At 50.7% G+C, this 17,379-nt stretch overlaps 7 protein-coding genes across 7 annotated transcripts; 3 read left to right on the top strand and 4 right to left on the bottom strand.

Annotated features, from left to right (window-relative positions):
• Positions 1-220: 220 nt before the first annotated feature.
• Positions 221-2,485, bottom strand: ONS95_009785 (uncharacterized protein). The gene is made up of 3 exons (XM_058503343.1): positions 2,033-2,485; positions 1,831-1,953; positions 221-1,780 (listed from the first exon to the last, which is right to left on the bottom strand). Exons 1-3 carry the CDS (start codon positions 2,051-2,053, stop codon positions 581-583), a joined length of 1,344 nt encoding a protein of 447 aa, XP_058360055.1. The 5' UTR covers positions 2,054-2,485; the 3' UTR covers positions 221-580.
• Positions 2,486-2,708: 223 nt separating this feature from the next.
• On the bottom strand, positions 2,709-4,107 carry ONS95_009784 (uncharacterized protein). Its single transcript, XM_058503342.1, has 4 exons — positions 3,664-4,107; positions 3,471-3,564; positions 3,363-3,416; positions 2,709-3,015 (listed from the first exon to the last, which is right to left on the bottom strand). Exons 1-4 carry the CDS (start codon positions 3,879-3,881, stop codon positions 3,007-3,009), a joined length of 375 nt encoding a protein of 124 aa, XP_058360054.1. The 5' UTR covers positions 3,882-4,107; the 3' UTR covers positions 2,709-3,006.
• A 1,510-nt stretch (positions 4,108-5,617) lies between these two features.
• On the top strand, positions 5,618-6,118 carry ONS95_009783 (uncharacterized protein; the record flags this gene model as incomplete). The annotated part of the gene is made up of 1 exon (XM_058503341.1): positions 5,618-6,118. The coding sequence occupies one exon, from the start codon at positions 5,618-5,620 to the stop codon at positions 6,116-6,118; it is 501 nt and encodes a 166-aa protein (XP_058360053.1).
• Positions 6,119-6,905: 787 nt separating this feature from the next.
• On the top strand, positions 6,906-8,109 carry ONS95_009782 (uncharacterized protein; the record flags this gene model as incomplete). Its single annotated transcript, XM_058503340.1, has 2 exons — positions 6,906-7,266; positions 7,362-8,109. Exons 1-2 carry the CDS (start codon positions 7,028-7,030, stop codon positions 8,107-8,109), a joined length of 987 nt encoding a protein of 328 aa, XP_058360052.1. The 5' UTR covers positions 6,906-7,027.
• Positions 8,110-8,162: 53 nt separating this feature from the next.
• Positions 8,163-12,358, bottom strand: ONS95_009781 (uncharacterized protein). Its single transcript, XM_058503339.1, has 2 exons — positions 10,563-12,358; positions 8,163-10,498 (listed from the first exon to the last, which is right to left on the bottom strand). The coding sequence occupies exons 1-2, from the start codon at positions 11,089-11,091 to the stop codon at positions 9,111-9,113; spliced, it is 1,917 nt and encodes a 638-aa protein (XP_058360051.1). The 5' UTR covers positions 11,092-12,358; the 3' UTR covers positions 8,163-9,110.
• A 145-nt stretch (positions 12,359-12,503) lies between these two features.
• ONS95_009780 (uncharacterized protein) lies at positions 12,504-15,253 on the top strand. The gene is made up of 2 exons (XM_058503338.1): positions 12,504-12,745; positions 12,846-15,253. Exon 2 carries the CDS (start codon positions 13,723-13,725, stop codon positions 15,076-15,078), a length of 1,356 nt encoding a protein of 451 aa, XP_058360050.1. The 5' UTR covers positions 12,504-12,745; positions 12,846-13,722; the 3' UTR covers positions 15,079-15,253.
• Positions 15,254-15,697: 444 nt separating this feature from the next.
• ONS95_009779 (uncharacterized protein) lies at positions 15,698-16,936 on the bottom strand (the record flags this gene model as incomplete). The annotated part of the gene is made up of 3 exons (XM_058503337.1): positions 15,698-16,408; positions 16,473-16,832; positions 16,922-16,936. 3 exons carry the CDS (start codon positions 16,934-16,936, stop codon positions 15,698-15,700), a joined length of 1,086 nt encoding a protein of 361 aa, XP_058360049.1.
• Between the last annotated feature and the right edge of the window lie 443 nt (positions 16,937-17,379).

Here is a 17,379-nt window from a genome sequence, read left to right as displayed (position 1 = left end):
ATATCCTTTTAACTGCAAAGTGCAGAGTGCAGATTCTGGACTGATGAGCCTGGCGGGATTGCTGTTCAGGGCGAGACAGTGGCCAACACATTTTGTTTACTTCCTACATTTAGCGAGCTGATGCCGCTAATGGAGCGGAAGCCTCAAAAGGTACCAACGCACTGGAAGGATCTCTACAAAACGATGATTAATGCACAAAGATCACGAAACTAAATTAAGTCCAGTAATGAGTGAAGAAAGCCATAGTATTAACACCACAGCAAGAGCCCTTAATTTCCCTCCTCTAGATTAAGATCCCAGCTCTGTTCCGTAGCCAGACAGACGAGCCATGTCTCCTCAACACATTTCATCTCATCTCCCAGTCCAGCCCAGACATATCCAATCACTCATTCCGCATTCCGCAATCCGGAAAGGAAAAAAAGCTATAAACACAAGCAGATGACTTCCGAATAAACAAAAACATACATGCAGAACACCGACAAATGCTACAGACAAGACGCTATTTCGATACGCAGAGTCGTTGATGGAACTTGTGAGTGAGAGAGCGAGACCCCATCCCATCACACATGGCATGGTATCATCACAAAAACAAGACAATCTCCCCCCTCTCATTCTTCTTCATACGCAAACTCCTCCACAACTCCTTCTCCTCGACCGCCTTCCCCAGCCCAGTATTCGTAGCCGCTCGCTCACGATGGTACCTCTTCAGCGCCTTATTCATGCTAAGTCCACGCTCAGAATCAGGACCCTTGTTGATGAAACTGAGGAGTAACTCAGCCCGCGGCTGATACACAACGAGCTGGCTGCCGTTATCTTCTTCTCCTAGCGCAATCTCGCCGGTCATAGGCTCGTACTCGATCATCTTGCGGGACGGACGGTCCGAGTCCTCGCGATGGCGACGATGTTTCCTCTTCGGTCTATCCTCGGAATGTTCTCTCGACGAGACGCGCTTGTTGCTGATGAGAGACATGAGGTTATTTCCGATGGACTCGACGCGGCCGCGCTTGGCGGTCTTCGAATGCTTCGTCTTCTTCAGTGGGCTTCCGGGAGAGGCATCGCCTGCGTCGCCGCCGGAGTAGTCTGGTGAAGGGGGGAAGACGGAGGGGCGAGACATGAGGCGGCCGAGCCCGCCTGTTAGGCCGGAGTGCAGGACGGGAGGGGCATCGGTCATGCTTTCGTCGTCGCGGGCGGCGAGGTCGTGGGTCTCGACGTGGAGGCGCTTGCGCTTCTTGTCCTTCTTCTCCTCGCGAGTGAGTTCTCGCTCTTTCCTGTCCTTCTTGAGCTCTCGCTCGGCTTTGGGTGCTGGGGTTTGGTATTCTGCTGCGGCGGTGGGGATCGGTCCGCTTCCGTACTGTACTAAGTCTGTTACGCTCTGTGCGGCGTCTTCGAATCGTACTCGTACGAGGTCTCGGTCGTGGTTTGATTCCATATCTTCATCTTTGGTATCCTCAATCAGGTTCATGGGCTCAGGGGCCGGGAGCTCGAGTCGAGACTGGTTTGGTGTGGAGCTGTCGACCAAAAAATCGAAAACATTGACTGGGCTGGATTGCAGCTTAAAGCCGGGCGCCGCAGATGGAGGAGAGGGAGCTTCCGGCATTGGTGGCTCGACAATCTCGATGTGCGAGTTGTGGTGGTACTCATCATCGGCATCTTCAACGTATGCGGTATGCTGCACGAGAGCTTGTGAATTGTTTTGACGTTGGTTGTTGTTTCGTCCCTTCTTCTCCTTCTCCGGTCGATATAATGCTCCCTGATACTTCTGTGCTTCACTGACACAACTCTGCAAAACATGTCAGCGCATGCCGAAATGTCTGGTGGAGGGGTAAATACCGTATGCGCGCGATAGTCAGTCCCGTAGAAGTGTACCATACAATCGATACAAGTAAATGATGCGCCGTAACATTGATTGCGGTGTGGATCCAACTTTTTCTTCGTGAGGACGTCGCCGCAGTTCTATCACAGCAGCAAAGTCAGACCAGATCATCTCTCGATAAGCTGTGTTGGGTGTTTCAGAGCGCGTAGAGGTACATACCTCGCAGGAGAAAGAAACCATGATGAATTTTCTTTTCGGGCACTCGATTAGTGGGGTTCTGCTGGAGACTCGATGTTCTGGGCGGTAAAGATGATGTTCGAAGATGGATGTCGTGAGCAATAGGAGGGAAGGTTTGCAAAGAGTGGATGTCTGGTGGGTTGGTTTGGCTTTCAAGGGGGCGCGTGGTGGTTGTAGGAGGTGTTCCACGGTACAATAAACCCTGGCCTGGCCTGTCTTGTCTGCCCTACCCTATTTCTGGATCAGGATTGCGGGCGGATGGTGTTGGCTTAGCTTGGACTTTGCGCTGTATGCAAGGTCGCGTTGGTGCATGAGCAGATCGCCGACGCTGTATGGCTGCCGCTGTTGGAAGGGCAGCGGATTGGTTGTGCGCCTGCTTGGTGGAGATGAAGGCATTCCACTCGAGTTAAACACGTGAGAGTTGTTTTAGCATGGGCATCAATCTGAAGCTGTTGCTTGTCAAACAAATGCTCGGATGGTCATATGAGACGGCGATAAGAGTTTGAAATACATCATTGAGTTTCTGGCGCTCAAGAAACCATCCAAAGATAAGTAGATTGCTTAGTAGCCAGCAGCGTATTTTACGTGTGAAGTGTACCTTTCACATGGGATATTATCAAAGAGCTGCCGCACTGCAATGAGTGAGGACTTCTTTGAAGATCGAACAAGAATTTAGTATAAATATATACACAATGATTCGGCGAGAAGTGAAAAGAATAAACTGATAGGATAAAGGCCATGGATTGCAGTCATATAAACATGTCGCTTATGACTAGGATTCTATTCCCATTTATGGCACAGGGGACAAGGGGAAAGAGAGAGACGAATGTGGGTTGAAAGATGTCTATTGCATGAGTGTTCCTTTTATACAGTTGTGTTTTCTTGCATTTCTTCTCCTCCAGCCCAAATAATAGCCGCATTTCACCCTTCTTGACTTCCCCAACGAGTGATGGCGATTAGAATGGCTACTACATGTTAGTCTAGTCCACTTCCTGATGAAAGATGAGCTGGGATTTATGGAGCTATTGCTCTGGAGAAAGTCATCGTCCTCTCTATCAATTATGCCATGCAAGATCTTAGCAGAAGCTAGAGCTTCAGAACTCAAATCTCACTTGAGATATTCGGCGTGAATTGGAGGAGCTTAGGCCTGGTACTCAAAATGTCCATAAGACCCATTCAATTCTCTCAATTCATCTTGCCATGGCATTTCCGCCTGGCAGAACCCTCTCATTGCCCGTCCTTGCTTCCTCCACCCGGCCAGGTCTCGATTTTTGCCTCAAAAACAAACGGAAAGAAAGGTAACTAGACTCACGTTGTCGGAAGCTGGAATCTCCTTGACAAAATGTTGTCCAATGATAGGGACTTTCTGAAATCCAAATCAGCCTTGTCCTTTCCTCAGCCGGGCAAAGGGTAAACATACCACCATGATATCATTTCTGACCTTCGGTACCTCAGCAAAGAAGAAGATAGCGAAAACACCGGCAACACCACCGAAAGCACCAAGTGTCATTCCTCTGTTCATATATCGTCAGCCCTGTTCCAAGCATAACCTCCTTCGGCAGCTCTGCCTCGATTCATCGACCCAAGTTGGGGTATGGAAACGGAAGACCTACAATCTTGTAGCATGCTTGAATGTCCAGCCGTGGAAGTTCTTCTGCAAGGTGTATCTGCACACAATATCATTAGCCCTCGTTCCCCAGCGGCCGTGTTTCCCGTTCAGCCCAATATCCTCATCATTCGTTTCCCTTCCAATCCACCACCTCTCCGCCATTCGCCATCCGCAAACCAGGAGACACATACTTAGGACCATATGGACTTCGATAGCTGGCATATCCGGGGTTCTGCTTTGGAGGCGTGACGCCAGTACTTGGGTGGAACTGCATTGAACCAAACATTAGCCCTTGAATCCCCTATTTTCGTAGTCCCATCGGCGGCCCATAACTCCTAGGGAAAGCCCGAAGGGCGCAGAAGCTGGAGATAGAACCTACCTCGCCGGACATTTTGTATTAGGTGATTGTGAGGTCGTGGGGTGATGCAATTGGAGATACTCGTCGATGGGTCGTGGTTAGGATGATGATTTTGTTCGGCGAGAGTCGGCCCCGAATTTGATATCTATCACGTGACAATCCACGATTTTCTCACATAACATTGAGCGTATCTAAGTCTATAGGACTAGAATTCAATTTTGGGCGATGTGCAATGTGCCCATCTCGTTGAAATCTATCGGGGTACATGTGGAGGTGTGGACATTTCACTGTTGACGCCGTCCTGACCAAGCGAGCAGGATCTCCAAACGCTCAAGAGTTTGGAGCAAACATACTGTCACTTCTTGACCTTTCAAGATTTCCCTTGGACGCCTAGTTGGTTTAAATCTTATAGCAGCCGTCTCTCTATAATTTATATCCTTTTGAGTTCTTCCATTATCATCCGACGCCCGGAGAACCCCTCAATCATCCGTTCTTCGGCGAGATCTCACCAGATAAACTCACCTGCATGAACCTCCATCATTCCCTCCACTGGCTCTATTTGCAAGGTTGGATCCAACTTTCTTTTTATGGCGAGATCTAAAGTATGGCTGAAGGCCATTCATTAATAGGGTAAGGGTACCACGACCTCTTTATCAAGGACTATAATAAAACAAAGACATTTGCTACTTGCCAACCTACTTTCCCGCTCCATCGTGGGAGACGCAGACTTCATCGCATTGCTGTATTACCTCATGCCATGCCCGTCAAATCCTTCCCTCCCCTCCTCCTCCATCTCCTGCTTCTTGACACCTGCTGTCTCATTCGACAATCCTCTCGCCTCCTCTCTCCACATCTGCACGATCTCTCATCCCGCCATCCAGGTCTCCAAGAAGCTTAGTGATTCCGGTGCTGTGATTGGCCAGCTGTCAGCCCGCTCGTCCACCTAATCGTCCCGCATTATCAACGTTCATCCCCCGGCTTTCGCCCTTCATCCCGAACCGCACCGACAACAAGAGGAGGAGAGAAATCCAGCATCCGTCATCCCACTTCAATTCAGACCCCTCTTCTACACAACCGACCTTCTCCGTTTGCGCCTTTTCCCCCTTCACCCTTAAAGAAGACGATACAGACCCAGTATTGACGGCGTGCAATTTCTATATATTGCAACAACAGTGTGGGGGACTTCCAGGAATATCAGGCCGAGGTTGAGGACAGGACGAAAGACTGCAGTGTCTACCTAAACCGCAACACCACCGAAGATATTTGTGGCTGGCAGAGCGAAGAACAAACGGACAGACGTCGACTGTAATCAATAAATAACTGCCACGACTGACTGGCGGGGAGGTCAGAGCAGGGACTAATAAGCAAATCGAGCCTCAGTCTGCAACACGGCTCAAACGGAGGATTGGCCTGGATTGGATATACTGGACCTGCAGGCACTTACTGTGCAGGAAAACTGTATATTACCACCCCGCACCTGATTTTCCCGACTTTTCTGCTTCTGTTATAAGTACGATTACGGACAGACCTTGAAGTTGGAAAGAGTTCTTAGACTGCCATCAACCTTTCTTTCAAGAGTCACCAAAAACAACAACCACACATGCAGCGAGCAACAGCAGAACCGATGCCTACCCAACGCCCCTTCTTCTCCAACTTCCTCGCCGCGTTCCGCGCACACTCTGCTATACAGACGAGCAAAGCACAAACAGCCCCATCCTCAACAGCCCAAACAGCACACCCTTCACCTGGAACTTCTCCCTCACAACCACGCACCATAACAACATCCACAAAACCCTCCGGTGCAACTACAGCAGCGTTAACAACCCTCCACTCACCACGGACATCAAATTCTCCACTCAGTCGGTCACCGGGCCCTTCAACGTCACCAGTGGCGGAGAATGCATCTGCGGCAAAATACATAACACCGAGAGGGAGAAGAGGAAGCGATAGCTCTAGCGAAGGCTTCAGAGATGTTCTTGGGGCTGAGAAGTGGTATATTGGAGGCCGGACAGCGGCTGGTGAGGAGAGGTATTTCAAGCTGGGTGTCATCAAGAGGCATACTAGTAGGGATCGGTTGAGTTTGGATCGGCTGAGCTTGTGATATGGAATGATGGGTATTATGATGGATGAAGTTATGCACTACGCATCAAGTCTACGCTGCAAGTTTCCGCTGCTGGAAACTCAGATGGGTTATTGAGTGAAGATATGAACACAACTGGCTCTGGCCAGACTTACAGATTGGGGAGGATATTTTATGGACTGGGTCATTACTACACTGCTCGCAATGATGCGGCTGGGGATCGGCGTTTGGAGAAGTATGGCAAGGCACATTTTGACTGGGAAGGATTGCCTGGATGGGATGGCATTTGCACTTATATAGGTACTTACTCACCTTGGATGGAAGTCCAGAGGTACAAGGCAATAAAAGCTTGTTCTTGACTTTGAGTTAAAGGTTTTCTCTCGTTGGAGCGAATCTATACTGAAAACATATTGCGAGATCTTCAAGACGACTCCGAGTGGATGCTCATATTCCAGGATGACGATCAGCTGAATGAGGGGTGGTAGTTCTAGGATTCCATGAGGACGTTTGGACGCTACACTACCTATCCAATTTTGCCAAACCTTGGGAAGCCGTTAAAAACCCACTCGATATCTTTTCTCGACTGGGAAACAAGTCTGATCTGACTACTCTTTGAAATCCCGAACCACCTGTTTAACGATGATATCTATTAATACGCCAAAGGCAATGGACGCCCAAGGCAATGGAGGGGTAGATGCGGGTAAACATCGGTCCTTGATCCCCACCAAGCCATCTCCAGCCTAGCCACATCGGAGCTTCAGCCTTACTGAGATTTTCTCGGAGCCTCGTCAAAATCAACAAACTCCATACAAACATCGCGAATCTCTCGCACCAGAAGCAGGTCAAACCTCACCCCATCTGCAATTCCTCAAGCCAAATCTCCACTTCCAATTCTGCAAGAGGAATTCCAATTCTGCAAGAGGAACGACGATGCCACCCACAACAATCCGCGCGGCGCCAGCCGATGACACATTCACAAGCCTTGCAGAACACCAGGCGCAAACACCGTCGACGTTTTACAATGCAAAGCCAGTCCTTCACTACAAGAAGAATGGGATCCGTGCTATAGCATCCGTCGATCAGATATCTAAGTTGCCGATTTTGGCCCCGGCAGAAGGTGTCGATACAGCTACAACGGTGCAGACCTTGGATGTGTGGATAAGCTCAGAGTACGTCTCCTAGCATGAGTCCCTCTTGCATCATACTACTTGGGACATTATAACCGATGATCTATCCTTCAAACAGCTTACGCTTGATATAACAGAAACCTCACCCTCTTCAACCCCACCCTCTCAACCGGCCTCTCCATCCCCTACCCCTCCATCTCCCTACACGCCATCCAGCGACTGCCCGACCCCTCCACTCCAGAAGACACAACCACCCAAATCCAAGGCCTCTACATGCAACTCGACCTCTCCGACCCCAACTCCTTCCCCTCCGATAATCAAACCAACGAAGACGACGACAACGACAACGACAACGACCCCACCGTCGAACTCACACTCCTCACCAGCCCTTCCTCCCCCGACGAAACACCCGCCCAAGCCATCCAAGCCATGTTCTCCGCCGTCTCCAACTGCTCCAACCTACACCCAGACCCAACCTTCGACTCCGACGAAGACATGCAGGATTTCTCCAGCGGGGGTGCTGGTGGTGGTGGTGGTGGTGGAAGAGGAGACAGCCGGATCGTCTTCGAAGGCAGTGTTGGCTACGAGGGGATTAGCGGGTTACCAGGTGGTGTGCAGCAGGGTGTTGGGGATGGGGAGGGGGGGTTGCCGCCGCCGTTTCCGGGGAGTGGGGGGTGGATTACGGCGGAGAATGTGGGTGAGTTTTTTGATGAGGAGGGCAATTGGATTAGAGATGGAGAGGGAGGGGAAGGAGAAGGGCAAGGATTGGGTGAGGGGGCGGGGAGGGTTAGGACGAGGGGGGAGATGGATGGGAGCGGGGAGGGGGAGGGGATTAATGGGCATGCTGAGGAGGGGGATGAGAGTAAGAAGCCTAGAACGGAGTAGGTGTTTGTGGAACTTAAAAGCTTTGAATAGATTTTAATAAACTTCGATTAAGAGTGCTCTCGTTATGGCACGCGATGAAGCGGTATGTGAGTTGGGCTGTCTGCGTTGGTCAAGTGCCTCTAAGATTCCCATCCGGTAAGTTTTGGAAAGCGATTTTCTATTTACCATATCTCTACCAACACATACCACAAGAATTGAGACTATTTGGCACAAGGGTTCCGCATCCAAGCATTTCAATCCTACAAGTAGCAGGCTCAACGCAAACTCTTATCACCTCACAAAAGGGATCCTCAACGACTCAACGAGGGAGTATCTTTCAGATTATGTATTCCATTGCTTGCTTGCTTGCTTGCTTGCTAGCTTTCTTGCCTGCCTGCCTAAATACCACTCCCTCCCTCCCTATCTACACCTCTCCAAGCCATGCCATACCAAACCATAGGTAGCTAGCAACGAGATCCCCAAAGAGATCCCCAAAGACGAAGCGTCAACGCGAACAGAATTGCACCGCCCATAGACCACAAATAGGTCCAGCAAAACAAACACGCTCGCTCGCTCGCTAAACGAAATCGCTCATCGCTATGTATTTTTCTTTTCCGCTTTTCTTTTCATCCATGCAATGCTTTAACTTTAACTTCAACGCTCGAAATTCCAATGCCATGCTATGCTATGCAACTTTTTTTCGTCTCTGATTCATTCGTTTCTGGTTCGTTATAATTTCCCAACGCCGAAAGATAATGTCCCGAAAAGGAAAAAGGAAGGGAGAAAGTAGTCCATGCCTGTACTCCTTGATAGGCGTTGAGAGAAGTATGTTTCGTGGGGAAAGTGGAGCATGAAGTTGTATGTACGCTGCAAACTGAGTTGTAGACTGTGACTCTGTGTTGCAGTTGTTGTATCCGGAAACTACTCGGCTTCGGAGTGCTCTACATGCCAGGTGTGGATAGCTGTGGATTTTCAGTTCTTCTTGAACATATAATGTCCTGGAGGATAAGATCAGTACTCGCTCACTCAAATAAGACTCGAGAACTCAAAAACTCACCATAAATACCACCAACTTCCGCCCTCGCAACAGGAACCTTTCTCATCCCCCAATACGTAGCACCCCACTTCCAACTTCTCCCACCCTCATCCTTGACGCCTCCCTCCCTCGGCAATCGAACCAGCCATCCTCTTCGTCCAGCTTCCTTGATACACCATCCCACGCGCTTGACATCTGGTGCTTTCTCGAGACGCTTCAATACCTCTGCGCTCAATTCCAGGACTTCCAGGGGCTCGGCAATAGTCTTGAGAACTGGACAGCTGGAGCCGAATAGAGTGCCGAGATCCATCTGTGAAATGGATAGATCGGAAACATCGACATAGCGGAGCGAGTGTGGAATCCAGGCTACTTGTTCCGCGAGCGAGAGGTTGGAATCTGGGACAAAGAGGCGGGTAAGTTCGCGGAGACCTAAGTGTCGGCCGAGACCTAGCTCTTCGACGTGCTTGGTGAGCGGGAGGAGGAGCTCGATGTGCTCCTTACCCATCTTGGATCCCTTGAGGTTCAGAGAGCGGAGAGTCGTAGGGAGGTGTGGGAGGAGAGCTGTGATGTCGGCGTTGGAGAGCATCTCGGCGGATTTGACGTCCATGGCGAGGTTCAAGTAGATCAGGCTCTTTGCTGCGGGGTGGGTGGTGAGGAATTTGACGACTGAAGCGCCGGAGAGGAGCGAGCATTTGCTGAGATTGAGATGGGTGAGGCGGGCCGTATGTGGGATCGAGTGGAGTGCTGCGTCGGTAATGCGCGTGTGTGCTACATCAAGATGTGTAAGACGCGGCAGACGTGGAAGGAGAGCGTCCAAAACCGAGGATGGAAGAATCGTGCATTCGTGGAGACTCAATCGGGCGATGGGAAGAGCAGCCGGCAGGATCTGAGAGCTGATTATAGCGTTGAATGAATCACGGAAGGATGTCGAAGAGCAGGCGCAGAGATCCAATGCCTTCAACTTTGGGAGGTCGCAGAGCAATGTCTTCAAGACTGCGGGAGAAAGCTCATCGTCAATGTGCTCTTGAGCAAGGAATTCCTGGAGGTTCGTGGTGAGGAGAAGAGATTGAAGAAGAGTCTCGGGGATGAGATTCTGGGTTTGTGCACGCTCTCTAGCGGTCATCCCGGCTCCTGTCGGGTTGAAGTGGGAGAAATCCAGACGGCGAACAATCGTTCCCAAAGCAGGGTGAGAGCTGATGTGGGAGAGGAATTTGCGGAAGATTCTCGAGTGTGGAATGGTGACTTGAGCATACAGAGTGGACAATGTTGCTGAATGAATAGCTCGTGATGTGAGAAGTAGAGACATCAGATCGATGTTCCTAGCTGTGAAGCCGTTTGGAGGGATATCGGTTGCCAATTGGTCAATGATGGAGCCTGTAAACATTAGCCAATATTCATCATGACATCAGGTGACACAATGACGAAGAGGGTCACTCACCAAGTAATTCCATGGGGAGCGATTCAAGTGGGCTTTTTCCAGCGGCATGTCGTCCTTTCTCCTTCACCTCCTTGACGGTCGTGCCCGTCATCTGAACATCCGAATCCCAGTCCCATCTTGCCAAGCCCTTCAAATCCCCCGAACTCTTGCTCGCGATTCTCCCTCTCACGCTGATGCCCTTCCATCCCTTGAATCCATCACAAGGGCATACGAATCCATGAAGTGAACTATGGGGGTTGGTCAACATTCCTCTTCCAGAATCGGTTCTCATGAGCTCAGGTGGTGTTCTTGAACCGGAAGACGAGTCGTCAAGGATAGCCTCTTCGTCATGGTTATATTGATTTCGCAAGTACGAGCTGGTCTTGGTTTCGGTGAATGTTTGAGCGATTCCCCCAGTGTGTGACTCTTTGGTACTGGAGAAAGAGGCTCGATCCATTCGATCTGTGATTGGTGGCGAAGTCTTCTTCTCGGACATGTATGGCAAAGGCGCGACCTTGCGGCCAGCAAACTCAGTAGGTGAAACTGCCATTCTGATAGAGATTAATTCAGCTGGTCTCTTCTTAAACGATCGAGGTCCGCGGAGGTGTTTATATGGTACAACGTTCAGGTAGAAGGTGAGCTGGTAGCGCGCTCGGGATTCGCTTCCTGGGACAAAGACCCTAGCGAATGAATTTTCTCGTAGTCAGGCACGCAACGGACCTCGAGAGGTGATGCGATGGAGTTGTGCTCTGTTTGGAAGGCGAGTCGTGATGCTGAGGAAACTCTGACACACGATCCCCTTCTATTTAGTCAAGGAAACACCCGGTGGAAGCTTCCCCGCCCTCGTCTGCTACCCCGGATTGGAATGTGTTGAGTAATAAGCTGCCAAGTGCGTGTCAAGTGAGGAGCACGCGGTGGGTGTTGTGTCAAGGAAACTAGTTTAGCAAGCTTGGTGCTGTTGGAGATTGGAGCGGTATGGCTGCTTGTTTGTTGTGTCTCTAGGTAGTCGAGAGGCACGGGGGACGGGGATGCAGCCTTAAAAGTACTTCAGGGTCTTTGACGAGGGAGGAGCAAGAAAACAGAGGCGAAGCGAAGACGGAGTGTGAATTGGGCAGGTAAGTTAATGAAAGAAAGAGATTATCTCTGCCGTGCCGTGTGAGGGAGTGACTCGACGGACGCCACTGTGCCCTGATTATACAGTATCATGTCCGGCTTTCGGAATGTACAATAATGGAGACAACTGGAGACGAAAAGTGACCTTATTATACCTGGCTGATGGATACCGGGCGGGTTTTGCTTTGCTTTGCTTTGTCCACAATTGCCCAGCGCCAGCGCCAGCGCCAGCCAACGTTGCCCTGCCCAGGCTGGCCTGGCCTGGCCTGCTGGGATGGATGAAGAGTCTGCGGCTGGTGTCACGCGGCTCCTTTCCCTTGGCTTTCTCATGCATCCAGTCGTGCATTGTCTTAATAACATATTACCCCATACTTACCTCTCATTGGACGCTCCCAACGTCGCCTCTTCTTCCTATTCGTCCACGCCGAATAATTTCATAATGAGAACAGACGAGTGAGAATTTGAGAGCATGCCATTTTATGTTGTTGTTGCGAAGATGAGCGGACCTGCTGGACAGTCGCCATCGTGACGTGTGAGAAATCAGGGGCGAAAATGCTAGACTGAAGCATTTTCTGGGACCGGCCGAGAAGCCCGGAGTCACGCGCTTACATGCGGACATTGGAGGATGATCCGAGGATTCAGTTCGGCGAGAGTCCCAGTTAACAGCGATAAAACCTGGCTTCATCACACAGTGGAATACCTCATGAGTAAAGAAATGTGAACAGCTTTCTAGTGTTGTCGCCCTGAACCGAGCTGAAGGGGCTCGCCTACTAAAAATATAAACATTACGTGATTTTCTGTACAACAGAGACAACAGACAGCAAACTATATTATAGAATGTTGACTTCTATAGCATAGAGTCAGACTCAGGTTCCATTCCAAGCTGTATTTGTTGATTTGTTCAGAATAAGCTCTTACCTGAGCGAGACCTTGCATGCGCTCATCGCAACTACGAATTCAATATTTACTAAGCTACGAGACTTAGATCGAGTATACTCGCCTTACACGATCGATCAGTCGGGTATAGAGAAGCTTCTTGACCCTGTTGCATCTTATATAGACTTTTTGAGCAATCTTGGGGAATCTGAAATGTGAGATAAGGTTGCTGCAAGTAGTCTAAAGTCTGAAGTCTGAACAGGGCAGGCTATCCGATAAGCACTCCTTATCGGCGAAGCTTGTGGTGCGCCACAGACATCGGAGCAACTGATCTTTTTTCCCCCTCTGGTGTAATTTACTTGTCAATGGAACAATGTCGGCGGTAAGAGCGTGGACATGCCGATGCGATGCCAATAGGTGCTATGCGCAAGTGCTGTTGATTTAGTGGGGCAGGAGAGATAGATATGGAGCAGGAGAGCCTTGAAGACGGGAGGGAGGCTGAAGGAAAACGTCCTGTCATATCCTGTACCTACGTCGGAGGCTCGGAGCTGAAGGGACCGCCCTCCGGATGGCAAACTCAGAAGCGATGCGAATCGTTCAACCTTCTCCCTGAAGATTTATTCCCAACGTTCTGGACCGCATCAACTATTGGTTGCATGAATGGACTACTACAGTACTACTGACTACTGTGAGAGGCTGGCAGTGGAAGTGCTCTGCTGAGCTGGATTATCTGGGTGCAGGGTACCTCGGCAGGAAAGAGAATAGCGTCTGACGGTGGAAAGCTACAGCCCCAAGCGAGATGATAGCCTGTCCGGCAGCCACTCAGGGGATCCTCCCCTCGCTCCCCTCCTGCCCGTCTTCCTCTTTCAGGTAAGAATTGAAGCCAAAGAGCAGCGGCTGGAAGGCAAACCTCAGGGTCTCGCGCACTCTCAGCACGCCTGGTTTCCTGGAATAGGAAAGCCTGCCGCCAGATACCGTGGGTGACATGGACATGGACATGGACATGATCCTACTACTAAAGTAGAGTAGATGCTTTTATCCTAGCATGCTTTTCCTCTTGTTCTTGTTCTCGTTCTCCTTTCTCCCCCTGAGATCGTCGACGTCAGGTCTTAAATGACTCTGCACAGTACAGTACAACCTTTGTCTGTTGTATCTTCAGTATCGTCGCTGCCCATCGCGGACATCATACAGGATGTTTCTGAAGGGGCAGGGCCGTCGCTGGCCTCTCATTCTCGCTTTGCTTGTCTTTCTAAGTACCCTTGTCTATTTTCACAAGCAACTCATTGCTCTCCCCCTGCCTCGAATTCAGAGCCCTCTGAGAAGCAGCTCAAAGATAGGCTTTCCAAGCAACGTCGACACACCCCTGAATCCAGATGGGACGAAAACACACACTGAAGTATACTCCGTGTCTACCAAAGACAGGAAATATTTCCATGTACAATTCGGCGGGCACAAGACTGCGGCAAATACCAATATCATCCCACATCCGCACTTGAACGATACCTTCATAATCGTCGCTCAGAAACCCCCAAGCAAGATCCCCCACACCGTCTGGTTCGCCGAGCTAGTATGCAACGCTCAATTCAAGAACGGCATAATGGAGTGCGTCGAACCCCCCGCCATCCTCCCCATCGCCGCCACAGCAGGCGACAGATGCAAAGGCGGCAAAATCGACTACTTCAACAACCTCGTCGGCCCTCACGACGCGCGCGTCTTCTACGGGCCCAAGAACCCCTACGTCATCTACGGCAGCAACGGCATCCAAACCGCCTGCCTGGCGCAGTGGATGGAGGACTTCCGCCTCCTAGTCGACTGGGGCCACGAGTACTACGAGGAGACCAAGTTCCGCGTGGGCACCGAGCTGCACCGCCCCGAGGGCAAGTACATGGACATGGAGAAGAACTTCTTTGCCTTCTGGGACAACAGCGGGAACATGTACACCCACTACGACATCTATCCCAAGCGGGTGTTCGCCAAGGTCGAGTACGACGGTACTGTTGGCCCGGATCTGGCGCCCCTGGCGGCGGATCTGGATAGCAAGTGTATGGCTGCGAGGATGGTGAAGCTCACAAACGAGAAGCAGGAGGGTTTGCACCAGGCTACTAATTCCCTGTCTATCACTATGTGTAACCGGTCGGATCCTACTTGCAAGGCTGAGGAGTCGAATACCTTCATCTTCATCCTATACCAGTATAAGAGCTTCTTCCAATATCACGGGCAGTACGAACCGTATGTCATGATCTTCAGTCAGCAGCCGCCGTTCCAAATCCACGGTATCTCCAACAAGCCGATCTGGATCTACGGTCGAGGTGGGCCTGGCACGGGCAAGATACCGAAGAACATGGGCGCGAAGAGTATTGCGAAGTGGAAGCAGACCGAGATGCTGTATGTCACGAGTATGAGCTGGAAGGAGAGGGGCAAGAAGTATCATGGTTTCTTAGATGATATCCTGTTCATTGGATTCGGCATCGAGGATGAGGTCGCTGGTGGTATCGATATCAAGGCTGGTGATTTGTTTGCTGATATGGGGTCTTGTCTTGGGACGTGAGAGCAGGCATTTGGGGTTTCTGGGGCTGTGAGGTGCGTTGGATGATTGGCGTTGGATATATCGTTGGTTTAGGTTCAGATAAAGCACATGTATATATGTATGTATGAAGATAGGGTGGTTACGTGGCGTTCTGGAGACATAATAGACAAAATAAAGAATATACCTTTATAATGCCTGGAAAATTGAGCCCACCCAAGGTGATGTTTTGAAACAACTGGAGCTTTCAATAAGCTGGGATTCGGATACCTCGCTAAACAGGGGGAAGATTGCAAACACCAACCAACCCTCTCCTGATTCTTTTTGCACTTTTCGACGCTCACCAAGAGAGAGAAGCTATGCTAAGAGATATTCGGATAGAATTACGCTGCGGAGAAGTTTGCCCAACCAGTATTAACAATACACCAGACGTGATATGCTCCTTTCGGTTGATGGCACAGACAGGTACTCGACGATACTGAAATCACTCTTAGTGGGAACATCAATATAGTGATATTTAAAAGTATTCAATATTTCTAAATTCGGGTATGCGAAACCAAACCCCAACACCAAAAACACCATCCTACACACCCATACCCATACCCATACCATACCATGCCATATCATTTTCCCCAAATGCACCTCACTTCCTACCCCCATCCCTCCACTCACTCCCATTCCCTACCCCCGCAGAGCTCCCCCCACTCGGCAACACCCCCTCATCATCATCAAACTCATCATCATCCAGAATCTTCGCCAACTCATCCGGATCCCTCATCTTCGCATCCGGATCCACCTCCTCCCCACCACCAATAACGCCCGACTCCTGTCCCGCAAACGATTTCTGCCTCTCCCTCTCCCCAGCAAGAACCCCATCATCAGCAGAGACGCTTATCCCGCGAGACCCCCATTTCGACGTTGTTCTACCGGTCCCACCACCAGGCGCAGACTCGCTGTCTCGTCCCAAAGCCGGCACGCTCTCCTCATCATCAACATGTCCAACAAGAGGTTTATGCCCGAACACTGTGCGTAGCAACCAGCCGTTCCGCAGATCATCTGCATCGACCAGCCCGCCATGACGGAGCTTGACGCGCTGCCTGCTATAATACACCCAAGCGAAGTCGACGTAGAAAGCCGTCTGCAGCACCCCGAAGATGATGGATACGGGGTCTGGCTTGCGGTCCGTGATGTCCAGCTCGCGCCAGATCCAGTTGAGGATGTAGAAGGCGCGGTAGGAGCCGAGCGTGAGGAGGTAGTAGGAGTCGATTACTGTTGGGACGGTGGTTTGCCGGAGGAGGAGGAGCTGTGGGAGGATGCAGGTGGATTCGAGGATTATGGAGAAGGTCCACATGATCTGTAGATAGAACCATCATCAGTATGGAAATAGAGAAACGGATAATTGGGAAGGGAAAACAAACCTCCATCCATCCCCAATACCTCGTCTTCTTAAAAATCATCATCATCAGCGGCGCTCCCACCGCACTACCCACCAAGCACGCAGCCCCCAACTTCCACGCCTTCTCGCGCTCCCGCGTGCGCGCATACACCCTCAGCATCAAGAACAAGATGTAGACACTGCTCAGGATGTAGAAGATCTTCAGGATGGTGTTCCACGCCGTGTTGAACTGGAAGATGTCCAGGTACCGCGTTATGAAGACGCCGCAGTACAGCGCCTGCGTGATGAGCGACACGCCCTCGGTGCTCTGGTTGCGGTGGATCGCGAAGATGAGGATGCATTTCGAGAGAGTGTGTGAGACGTCGCCGAGGATGCGGAAGATCTGGGGGAGGGGAGGGATGTGTTAGCTTGTTCATTGTAATTGCAGCTGCGCCGGAGCTGGGGATTGCAGTGATGGGGATTGGGACTTACGTTCATGGACACCATGATTGCGGGGTTTGTGGGATACGTGATCCTTGGAATTGGAGGCAGAGAGAGAATTGCGGTGAAGTAGGTAGGGAAGTAAGTGTTGAGGTAATTTCGCAATGCAGCTGCTAGCTGAGTTGAGGTGAGGTGAGGTGAGGTGTGAGGTTGGATATGTTTCAACGGGATCGTAGCCTGATTACGCGCGTTCGAGGAAGCTTATCTTCTCCCACCGGGTACGCCCATAGCAGACTGCGGATGCTTGCAAGGAGCACAAAAGCAAAACGATTTCTAGAACTGAATCTTTGTTTTGTTGATGGGGTTTGAAGTTGTGAGGTTCTTGGGTGCGGAAACGTTGGAGCTGTCGGAGCTTCGTTGATGACACTTGCTCCCCCACGTCACTTCAGCTTCGTAGCGTGTCCCAGACGGCTGCCGGTAAAGTTCGAAACAGCAAGGGGAGGCTGCTA

Source organism: Cadophora gregata (assembly GCF_030347475.1).
Source record: "Cadophora gregata isolate MNR1 chromosome Unknown scaffold_4, whole genome shotgun sequence".
NCBI lineage: Eukaryota > Fungi > Ascomycota > Leotiomycetes > Helotiales > Ploettnerulaceae > Cadophora > Cadophora gregata.
This window is presented reverse-complemented; position numbering and strand designations above follow the sequence as displayed.

Excerpts from the sequence above, each read along its gene's own strand:
- ONS95_009785 (XM_058503343.1), bottom strand. The coding sequence starts at position 2,053 with ATGGTTTCTTTCTCCTGCGAG. Across the intron at positions 1,954-2,032 it reads TGGTTTCTTTCTCCTGCGAG|AACTGCGGCGACGTCCTCAC; the intron begins GTATGTACCTCT and ends CTGCTGTGATAG. Across the intron at positions 1,781-1,830 it reads CTGACTATCGCGCGCATACG|AGTTGTGTCAGTGAAGCACA; the intron begins GTATTTACCCCT and ends CATGTTTTGCAG.
- ONS95_009784 (XM_058503342.1), bottom strand. The coding sequence starts at position 3,881 with ATGCCAGCTATCGAAGTCCATATGGTCCTAAGTATGTGTCTCCTGGTT. Across the intron at positions 3,565-3,663 it reads TTCAAGCATGCTACAAGATT|AGGAATGACACTTGGTGCTT; the intron begins GTAGGTCTTCCG and ends ATATATGAACAG. Across the intron at positions 3,417-3,470 it reads TCAGAAATGATATCATGGTG|AAAGTCCCTATCATTGGACA; the intron begins GTATGTTTACCC and ends TTTGGATTTCAG.
- ONS95_009781 (XM_058503339.1), bottom strand. The coding sequence starts at position 11,091 with ATGGCAGTTTCACCTACTGAGTTTGCTGGCCGCAAGGTCGCGCCTTTG. Across the intron at positions 10,499-10,562 it reads GCTCCCCATGGAATTACTTG|GCTCCATCATTGACCAATTG; the intron begins GTGAGTGACCCT and ends TAATGTTTACAG.
- ONS95_009780 (XM_058503338.1), top strand. The coding sequence starts at position 13,723 with ATGTTTCTGAAGGGGCAGGGCCGTCGCTGGCCTCTCATTCTCGCTTTG.